Source organism: Simochromis diagramma, unplaced genomic scaffold (assembly GCF_900408965.1).
Source record: "Simochromis diagramma unplaced genomic scaffold, fSimDia1.1 OVJJ01000596.1, whole genome shotgun sequence".
Lineage (NCBI taxonomy): Eukaryota > Metazoa > Chordata > Actinopteri > Cichliformes > Cichlidae > Simochromis > Simochromis diagramma.
Window position 1 is genome coordinate 12,309,990 of NW_024387245.1, and position 11,299 is coordinate 12,321,288.

The 11,299-nt window shown below is 38.8% G+C and overlaps 1 protein-coding gene across 1 annotated transcript; it reads right to left on the reverse strand.

Annotated features, from left to right (window-relative positions):
- Positions 1–1,302: 1,302 nt before the first annotated feature.
- Positions 1,303–11,095, reverse strand: anxa4 (annexin A4). Its single transcript, XM_040000019.1, has 13 exons — positions 10,961–11,095; positions 9,868–9,917; positions 9,124–9,211; positions 8,321–8,415; positions 6,577–6,690; positions 6,026–6,116; positions 5,126–5,205; positions 4,292–4,348; positions 4,101–4,194; positions 3,806–3,901; positions 3,383–3,441; positions 1,745–1,867; positions 1,303–1,521 (listed from the first exon to the last, which is right to left on the reverse strand). Exons 2-13 carry the CDS (start codon positions 9,874–9,876, stop codon positions 1,465–1,467), a joined length of 963 nt encoding a protein of 320 aa, XP_039855953.1. The 5' UTR covers positions 9,877–9,917; positions 10,961–11,095; the 3' UTR covers positions 1,303–1,464.
- Between the last annotated feature and the right edge of the window lie 204 nt (positions 11,096–11,299).

Consider the following 11,299-nt stretch of genomic DNA (forward strand, 5'->3'; position numbering starts at 1 on the left):
CAACTGTACCCTCAAACACACAATAATAACATGGACTGAACCACCACTCACAACCACTAGCACTTTATATAGCCTCTGTAGAAACTATCTGCGCTCGACAGTGCAGCCTAGGCGGAGTAGTCGAACGCAGATTCACTGAGCGCTCAACACAGACAGCATCATCAGAAGGAAAGTTGATAAAATAAATTACAAATGTTTTATTGTTCGATACATATGCGTACCGAACCGAAAGCACTGTATCGAACGGTTCAATATCGATACGAATATCGTTGCACCCCTAATAACAATGCGATAAGGCAGAAAATGACATTACAAATTTAAAATGTTTTAAAGAATTTACACACCTGTGATAAGACCGAGATCAATAAAGGGGCACAAACTCGATAACTGCACGATAACTATGCAGGGCTAAACAACACAGCAGCCTTTTGGGGCCTCTAAAACTTCAAGACAGCCTTGAAAACGCCTTGTTTTTTCCTTCTTAAATGGTTTCAAGCTATAAAAACAGGCCAGATAAAATAGCAAGGAGCCCGCTTATACAGTTGAACATGCCACCAGATTGTCCAGGGAGCAAACAAACATTACAGAAAATATGGATGTCAGGATGTCATGGATCTGGAGACCAGTGCATTCTCGTTTTGTACACTGATCACTCACTAGGACCGCCATAAAGCATACTCTGCTTTTTCATCCATTTTGCATTAGAAGTGACCAAAATGTAAGAAAATGAAGGTCTTGCTTCACTGAAGAAGAACTGAAACTAGTGACTGAGACCATGAGGTCATAAATGAAGTAAGCAATGGGGCATTTTTCAGGCATTTTTCTTTTTGCAGCTGAGAATGGAAGTTTAAAGGGGCCTCTTCATTGGCTTGACTTTTATGGGCCCACAGCTCCTATTTGGAGTTGTTTTGGTTCCACCTAGTGTTCACCTTGACCACTGCACACTACAGCATCACCTGGGCCTATTGTTCAGACACTGAGCTGTAAGTTTATACTTTGTGACATTCCCGATAACCTGATTGGAGCATGTACTGCCTCCCAAATCAAGATAGCATCTTGTTAAGTAATTGAATCAAATGATAAAGGGCTGACTTAGCAAATGAGGAACTGCTACCAATTAAACAAATGGACTTCATTGACTAGATGGTAATGAAAATGCTGCACTGTAAAAACAGCTAGATGCCAACAACATCCATCTTTGTGTTGCTTTTATGTGGAAAGCATATAAATTTCCCCCTCTATAATGCAATTAATAAATCCTTAACACAGCATCAACAACAAGGACAAGAAAAAACAGAAATCTCTGCACAGGTCACTGATCTTTGGTTTAATTGTTTTTAGAAAGCGTCAAATAAGGCACAGTGAAATGTAAAAAGCACAGATGAACAAACTGTAATAAAAAAAAAGGCCAATATTGTAGATTCCAGAGTAAACGCATGGCTGAATGTTGGAGTGAGATTTTCTTTACTCGCCTCCACAGAGCTCGAGCAGGATTTTGCGGTAGTCACCAGATGTGTCTCCCTACGGGGGGGTGGGGGGTAAAAAGGAAAAATTAGAACATATTTTTACAACTTCAAGGCTTCTGAACCCCCCCAAAATTATCTTAAATATTGTCTTGCAACATTTCAAAACAACATAAGGACATTACATAAAGTCAGAAGCGCATATATTACACCCCAGCTGATGTATTGCAAAGCTTTTGCTGACGAAAGGGCGTTACCGTCCCCTTTCTTTGGTGCCTCACCTTGATGAAGGAGTGTAGAGTTTTTCCATACATCTTCAGGAACTGTGCTTTAATGTCCAACATGTCAATCTCAGCCCTGGCTACCATTATCCGGATAAGGACACTGTCTGTAGTGCCCAGGCCCTGGAAAGAGAGAAACAAAAACTGTATTTGTACTGCACTGGACTCTGCCGCAGACTATAACAGCCTCGGACTGATTTCTTTTTGGCCTAATTCATAATATATTATGGCATACAGTGCTGTGCAAAAATCTTGAGCCACTTTTATTTTTATATCTACCTACAAGAAGCCTGACTTCCTTGTACAAAGTAGTTTTGAGCAATCATTATTCAGGCTCTCTGAAGGTCTTTCAGATTTTTTCCTTTGGACAATGGTTGATTTTTCCACTCATTTCCACTTTCACAGGGATGTTTTTTGTTTGCTTGTTTGTTCAAACCATTTAACACTAAATTATGAATTATAGAAGCATAAAAAAAAAAATCTAAGGGAAGCTTAGCAAAGAACCAAGTTTAAATTGTTGTCTTTAGGCATTTTGTGACAGACTACAGTAACAGCCTGTCGCAAAAAATGTGTTTGTTCCAAAAACACAATTTGCTCCTTTTCTTTTATTTGAACCTACAAAAACATAATAATAATAGTAATGTCAAAAATAACAACGTTTGACAGGCGTGAAATTGTATTTTTGTACCAACAAGGTGCTATTAGCTGAAACCTGGGCAAATCTCAGCATGCCGTGCAGCGTGTCCTTAAAAATTTGGAAGAAACTGTGAGAACAAAAGAAAAAGCAGCAGGCTTAAGAAACCATCTACATCAGATCAACAGTATCTGAAAGTCATGTCCTTAAGAAATTAAAAAAAAAAAAAATCCAACAAAGACCTGATGCAAGGCTGGCTGCATCTCAGGAAGTAGAGGGTGTCGTCTACCAACTGAGTGGTCGGTGGTATGATGCATGTCTGTATGGCTAAATATTTTTGGGAAAGATATTGAACTCCAAGTTTCCCCTGATGCATTCTTTAGAGTGTGTGAATGTTAGACAAGTGCTGTTTGAAGAAGGAAAAACATAGGTACATAGGTAAACAAAAGTGTTTTATATACCATAGTGGGCCATGTGCCACAGGACCTGAAAGATACATCCCGCCCTTCAGCTGATCAATCTATTGTCTGCCATACCCTCATCAGAAATGAGCTCAATAGCTGTCAAGAAGCCATTAATGTTGAGGTCCAACTTCAACATTAATGAAGCAGAGAACAGGACAAAAGGCAGCCAACATCCAGAGTTGAACTATACTTGCAGACTTTTTAAAGAAATTACAAGAAAAACTGTCTGAGAGAGTTCAGGCTGTGTTGAAGCATAAAGGTTGTCATACCAAATATTGAATTTGCAGGCTCATTATAATTGCACAAGCTCTGTTTTTGCCTTATATGCTGTATTTCCATGTATGTTTGAACACATTTTAATAAATCTCTGAATCCATTTCCCATTTTCCTAGCAAAATATACAGAAATGAGGGGTGACAGGAGGCTTTTGCATACAGTAGCACTTAATGGAAGTAATTCTTTATATTTGTGGTTGTTTTATGATAGAACTGGAAGTGGAAGAAAGAAAAGTAGCTATGTATTACTGCATGAAATATTTACCTTCATTGATTTGTATAATCGCTCAGCAAAAAAAGCCGGCTTGTTCCTGATGCATTTCACTGCAAAGTAGAAAACAAATCACTGCACATGAGATGCAAATCGTAGTGTATGATGCAGAAAAACAATTTATTCTACTTGATTAATATATTAAAAAAATATTGTGAACAGCAGCATTTATTTGATCTCTTGTGACTGAAGAGTAGGCCTTAAGTCGACCTGCAATTCCTCATTTTGTGCATTTTTAAATATTTAGTGTCAACTGATTAGTGTATTTTTGTGTTTCTGCAATAAACTTTATACAGACCACCTGGTAAATCAGCAGCAAATATTGTAAGCTTGCTTATTTATTTATTTTCTGTGGTAATTTGAACCCACGTGTATCTTAGACTTCATCTGAAGGATCACGTAACTGAAAAGACACACCTATAGCCAGAAAGACGTCTTCCAGGCAGCCAGACATCTCCCTCTTGATGCTCTCCTCAATGTCTCTTCCAGAAATCTTCTGATACTCCTGAAACACTGGAGTGGGACATAACATGATTCATAAGGAAGTTGCCAATAGTGACCTGATGACTCACTAATTAAAAGATTATGTGATTTAACAAGTGATTTTGGTCATAAATTTGATATAATCATTAACTGAAATTCCTTTGGTGGCCAATTTAAGGAAGTAAGGCAATGCAAAGTATTTTCACATGACACCAAGCACTTATAGTACCTCGCAGCAGATGGTTTCGGTTCCTCACACAAAGCACTGTGAGGAATTTAACCTCATCTGTGCCCCATCGAGCCTCACCAGCCTCATAGATTTCCTATAATCACAGACATAAAATTGTTGTCAACCAGTCTCTACGCCTGTGTAACAGGCGAGTTAAATACACCATTTTCCCTTATGACCTGAACCTTTACCTTGGCATCTTGAATAGCCTGGGCCTCGTCCACATTGGTGCTTTCATCCCGTCCAGCCTGCAAAACAGGAGATGTGTCAGCTCAAGAGAACGTGCGTACAAGATTAAGCAACAGAAAAAAGTAATATTAACTGGTTATTTTATTATGCAGAAGTGACTCATTCTTCCTCTTCCCTGAAGAATAGATATTCGATAAAGGTCCAACTGACATTTTACAAGTACGGCTGAACCTGCTAGTAAATACCAGGAGGTTAATACTTCATACTTATAATCTACACAGCTTGACTTTGTTCCATTTGACAATGGTAGTATTTGCGATGCTGCATGCAAATATCACACTAAAGTCCAAAATGTTTGGGTTTCCTTACTTTTTTGATTGCTAAAATGCTAAAGGTTCTAAATTTTAAAACAAGCCGAATTTATTTTTCTGTTGTTTATTTTCTATGAATTTTAACTTAAAGCTGTCAAACAGTGTCCGTTCTTTGGATTAACACAGTTTAATAAAAATGCAAAATAGATAAATATTCACTTATGTCAGCTTTGTAAATGATCAGACGTCTGATTAAAGCTTTGTAAACAAACTGGAACAGAACAGCGGTTTGCTGGATGAGGATTTAGGGCACTTACATCAGAAAATGTTCAACAAATGACTTTTTTTTGTTTTGTTTTTTTGTAACACGGTTTGGAGATACAGTGAAGTTCAGATAGGCATTGGAAATATTAGAAACTTCAGTTGGTCTGGACGGTATAATTGCTTGTCTACTTTTGCGTCTCTGGCCAGTGTTTCGGACACTGAATAACACTATAAAAAGGTTGTGGGTCAAAGTTTGCTCACCGTGAGTAAAGAGACCAAAACCCTTTGAAACATTCCAGATGTATCCCCAGTTACAGCATCTTCCAGTTTCTTCTCATATTCTGCCATTAATAAAAAAAAAAGACATAAAATCATGTGACATTGTACTCTTTTAGTTTTTATTTTAAAATTACACTTACCACTAAACATGCAGTTCACTAAATGTACATTAAGCTCTGTTGGTTGTTAGTACTCGTAGGAAAAATGCTGTTAAGTTGCTACTTGCTCAACTAGTTCAGTCAGTCATTAAATGTGTCAAACTACCGTCGGCACTAATAACAGCTTCTCATGTAAATATTAGCCATACAGTAGATCAAGACTGAGCACTCTGGGGGATCCTTGTCGATGGCTTATACCGCAGGAGGCGTGTTAGACATAAGTAATATAGTAGATTCTCAGATTTCTACATTATGAACAACAGCTCGTGGGAAGAATAATATTTACTGCAGGCTTAAAAGGGAGCCATAATCCAGATTTCTATGAGATTCAAACAAAACAAAAATAAAAAACAGATTCGGAAGCCAAATATTGACATTCACGTTCAGTTAATATTCATTGTTTTTAATCTAAAATTTCCAACTGTTATGCTCTATAGAAAAACACAACAAAGCAGACAAATCACTCAAGGCAAGGTTACTGAAAACTACTTTATAAATACTTTCCAGCTACTCTCATTTCACCCACAGAGGAACAATTCAGCAACAATAAACCGCCACACAGAGAGCAGCAGTGGCTTTTATGAATAATTTACAGCATCCAGTGTTTTCTAATAAAGGAGGTCATTGCAACTCCTAACAAAACACAGAGTTTTGTTGGTGCTACATAATATCATATATCATTGGTACCAGCTGGTAGGGAGACCTGACGAGGTGACACTGTTACCTTTCTTGTAGACGTCGTTGATGACTTTTACTTCCTCGTTTGACCTTGAGGCGAGGATATCGATGAGACAAGCCTCTTCGGTTCCAGCCCCCTGTAATAAATCAGTATGCCGTAAGCTGCACATTGGGAATTAAAGGAAAAGGCTGGCGGTATTCAATATATTTGTTATTGTCACATAATCCCACTTCCTGAGGTTCCCAGTCCCAAGCAAATTTCTTCAATATTTTCCCCAAATCACTTCACACTGTTATAAACAGTGCAACTGTTTAAGTATACATGTATATAAGTTGAGCTACGGATTAATACATATTTGTAAAACAGCAGAGGGCGGATACTGTGTGCAAGATTAGCTCAAAATAAACTACAGTATGTAAATAACAGCAACAGAGGTGTGTCATTCAAAGACTGTGAACATAAATGATAATTTGTGTGACATAAAAATAACAGACTTTGCATACACAGATAATACATGTTGACCTTGGGGACAATAGGAAGATATACAGGCGCATTACTAAAAGACTAGCAGCTCTATCAAAAACCTCTTCAATCACCTTCATTGCATTTCTCAGCTCGTAGGCATCGTATACAGGCGCCAGCATCAGCAGACCCAGAACAACACTCCTGAAGTTCCCACTCAGCTCTGAGGACAGATCATCAGCCAGGTCCTGAAGGGGGATGGAAACAGATGAATGTTCTTATTGTTTTAAAGTTAGTCCTGCATTTATTACTTCTAGCCTGGACTACTGTAATTCAGTATTGTCATGATGTCCTAAAAACCCTCTGAAAAGCCTTCAAATGATTGAAAATGCTGCAGCAAGAATACTGACAGTGTCTACAAAGAGAGCACATTTCTCCCATATTGGCTCCTTGTCATTGGCTCCCTGTTAAATCCAGAATCAACTTTAAAATCCTTCACCTCACATACAATGTGTTGAATAATTAGAGTCTAGCTTATCCAGATAGAGCACTTCACTCTCAGGATATTTAAAGTAAACCGGGAGGCAGAGCTATAAGCTTTCAGGCCCTGCTTCTGTGGAACCGGCTTCCAGTTTGGATGCAGGTCTCTACAGCGTCTCTACTTTTAAGATTAGGTTAAAAACCTCCTTTTTGATAAAGCATGTAGTTATGTTGGAACAGGTGAATCTAATCCTCCCTTAGTTATCCTGCAATAGGACTAGGCTGCTGGACAGCTTTACACACCTCTTTTCACTCTCTGTTTAATCATTAGGTATTATTAATCTCTTGCCCTCCACAGTGTGTTTTTGTCTTTTTGTCCCTCCCCTCACCCCAAACCGGTCATGGCAGATGGCTGCCCCTCCCTAAACCTGGTTCTGCCCGAGGTTTCTTCCTGTTAAAAGGGAGTTTTCCCTTCCCACTGTTGCCAAGTGGTTGCTTATAGGGGGGGGTCGCATAATTGCTCAGGTTTTCTCCATATTATTATAGGGGCTTTGACTATGGAAGTAGAATATAAATCACCTTGAGATGACTGTTGTTGTGATTTGTCGTGATATAAAAAAACTGAAGTTGAATATTTAAGTGAATTTATTAGGCTGTGTCAGTGTAACAAACACAGACTCTCTACAACATTCACTTGAGTGAAATGGATTTATGTTGACCATGACTTCACTCATTCCAACAGCATTTGGGTCTCCGCTAGAGGGTGTGGTTCTTGGAAAGAGTTTTGGTGAAAAGAGGAGCTTGTTCCACTCAGCCCCACCCCCTCCCCGTGTGGGTGTCCGCGTGTGCAACATGACTCACTTTTCCTGACTGCAACAACTCCGCTCACTCTGCTGTTCCCATAGCTCCCCTCAGTGAACTTTCAGTTGCTTTTAATGACTTTGTACCAGATGTGCAGTGTGTACAGTGTGCAGGGAGATAAATATTATCTTAATATGTCAATACAATAAAGATCTCAAGCTTCCCATTTTGTTAATATATTGAGCCCCATAATCAGGAAACAACCAAAGTGACAGTGGGTAACACACCTATGTGGGTTCAGTCTGTGTTTTTTATTGACTCAGACCTTCCTCTTCTAGAAAACTCACAAGCCCCTCTCCGTATTAGCCTTTATTTGCAAGTGTTATTCATTTCTGCTTTGCAGTTAAAGGTTAACTTGCACCTTATCACCTTACCCCACCCAAAATAAGGACAGTGAGAGTACACAGCGGAGTAAGAGGCAACACATCCGCTGCTACTGCCAACAGCATCCATCAAACTCATTTATATATTATTACTGTATTTAAGATGCAAAGGCACATCTTCAGTTATGAATGGACTACTTTTGCTGCATCTCACCTTCCCCACTGTTTGTTTGTAGGTAGTTTTGATGCGCTGCCTCTGGGCAATAGTACGGTGGGCCAGGATCTCAGTGATAGCTGCCTCATTAGTGCCTGAAAGAAATTTCATAGACTCAGGTTATGTAATCTTAACTGCTGTCAATCTTGAAATAAAAGGACCATATTTATTTCTTTTGCTGGAATTGCATTTAAAAGCATAGGTTCCGTCATTTTATGTAGGCCGTAGAGTCGGGCGACACTGCTGCAGGCCTGGAGATTATCCTAACACAAGGTTGTTTGTTCCCATGGCCATAGAAACCATCTGTTTCCAATGGAGCTCAAACAAGAGTCAGGAGAAGATTATTAGAGTATCAAACCCGAACAGCTTGAACATTCCTCTCCATGAATTTGCTGAATTTGTTAACACTACCAAATGCTGAATGTTAGAGGGGATCTACATAGCACCTACACAGTATCTCCCTGCTTGGCTTTAAAACAGCATAATCCATGACAAAGCTAGTCTACTACTACAACCTGCATGATAAGCAAGACTCATTTCCTTCCTTATCAGGAGTGAAAATGTTGCAAAACACAAAGGTTAAAGATTAGTCACTGTCAGAGTAAAAGATTACCAATCAAATGGACTATAAAGGAAACACTATGATACTCCATGACTGCGTGAGCACTGCGCAATGTTGAAATTAGTTTTCAAACTTTCCTTCAGAAGAAGGGCGAGACCAAGGAGAATTTATTTTCTCCATAGAGGGCTAAGGATATCTTTAGCTGATGTTCAGTGGGTGACAATGGTGTTGGATCACTCACCAGCTCCTTTCATGGATTCTCTAAGCTTCTGGGCATCTGCGTCGGGATTAAAATTAGCAGCTTCAGTCACGGTTCCACGGTTTCCGATCTGATTACAAATGACAAAAATACAATTATTAATCTATTAAACAGAAATTAAATAAGTAAACACAAAGCTTAAAGAACAACTCAATCATTTTTCCCATTCATGCCATTTTTAAATAATCTCACTATGTACACGTGAAGGGTTTGACATCAATTTGTTTGAACTAGTTTAACACATCTGTGTAAGAGCCAATTTTAAAGCCAGTATCCATTTCTCAGAAGCTTATCTGCCTATCGCAAATTTCATCTTTTTCAATAAGTAGAAAAGTAAAGATATGCAGATGAGCATTTGTAAACATTTTACAGAATTAATTAAAAATATATGTGTAATAAAGTATGTCTGATTATTGATCATTTATGCTAAAGTCAAAGGCATATGTGCTACAATGCATAATTATTCTTCTATTCATGAGTGTTAGATTATTTTAAGGTTTTAAAAAGCAGGATTGAATTGTAAGGGCTCTATAGTCTTGTTTAGGGGACTTGCATTGAACATAAAAACAAAAAAACTAAGCAAAACAAAACTATCTAATAAACTACCTTTATCACGGGTTGCTGAACCTTTAACCTTTCTTTAATTTGAATGCTGTGTCGAAAGTGCAGTGACTCCCTACCGGTGATGCAAATTCACACATGAACGTGCAGCTGAGAGAGACTTACTGCTGCCATTGTAGGAAGAGTGTAGATTTTCAAACTGGAAGTCCTGAAAGCTACAAAAGAACAGATTTAAAAAAATGCACAATGAGTACTTTATTACATTGCAGGGGCAGGAAGATGTTACAGGTTTGAATGTGGCCTTCGTTAACCTTTGATCAATATTGTATACAGGTCATCATCTCACAGAGGGTTTCCACCACACGACGTTTCGTCACAGGTTCTCATGTGTCCTACATCTGTGGTGGTTTCCCGGGAGCTTATCTCATTAAACTTGTGTTTGTTTGGATACACCTGTAATTACCTCACTGAGAGGAAACCTAGTACACTCCCACCTGGTTTTATCCCTGTGGAGATCAACTTACCCTGTGCACTTCCATCCACTTATGATCCGGCACATTAAATGTTTTTACCATAAATTATACATAACATGACTAATCTCCCAGTATTTGTCTGTGGAGATATTTGATATTCAAACACGGGAGCCTAAACTCTGCACTTAGGGTTAGGGCCACACCTTAGCGGTGTGTAATGTAAATATGAGGCATGCGATTCTTGCTGTTGCCAAAGCGCAATAGTGCAACCTAATGTAGAAATCCTCATTTGCGTGAACAAACCAATGCCTTGCTTTTCAGGGTAAACTCTTGCACTTGATCGTGCATGGAGGGGAAAAGTTCTAACAACTGCTGGATTATAGTTTTCCTGTTAGTAAACCTGTTTGGGCTGCTCACGCTCATTCTGATTCTCCGAAAGCGAGCAAGCGGATTGTCAGTGAATTCACATACAAGGATAAACTAAAAGCTGAAGTTCAAAAACGAAATCGACTCATAGTGCCAAAGACATTCTTGAAACTGAAACTTATTGATCGATGCCTTATAGATCTATGGTTCAGACGTGGTTAGATACGAAATATGAAGAGTACATCGCATCGATTAAAAAGTCAGGAAACAGAAGACTTTACAGTTAACTTGTCTTAAACTCAGTGGGCACACCCTACAGACAGATAGACAGAGGAGCTCCCGCCTAATCTCCACGCTGACAAAGTCACACCGCAAAACAGCGTAAATAAATGACTGGCCGGTGCTAAAGTATAGCTTACCTGTCCCGGAGACAAAACTACTGAGCCTGAAGTCAGACACGAAGGTAGATCGTCACAGTACAGCGAACTCTACAGCTTATAACTACCAGCTGTTTTTCTTGCACCTCCCACGGACGTCAGTTTTTTGCAGGGTCGTTCGCGTTTTGAGATGCGTTCGCGGAATGTCGGCCAAGGCATTGTTTTGTTCCACTGCAGAAAAAAAAATTACCTTATAACTCAGAGTCAAAATTTTGAGATATGCAGGTACATTTTATGTTGTGTAAAATCTATTGTAAATTATAAATATATTCGAATGTTTGTTTTTTTTTATTTTCAATCACTTTATTCCATGAAATTGAA

What these genes read in the sequence shown, in the direction of transcription:
- anxa4 (XM_040000019.1), bottom strand. An exon ending in AGAATCCATGAAAGGAGCTG is followed by an intron (nt 8,416 to 9,123) that starts GTGAGTGATCCA and finishes AATTTCTTTCAG; the next exon opens with GCACTAATGAGGCAGCTATC. An exon ending in AGACGTCTTTCTGGCTATAG is followed by an intron (nt 3,442 to 3,805) that starts GTGTGTCTTTTC and finishes TCTACTTTGCAG; the next exon opens with TGAAATGCATCAGGAACAAG.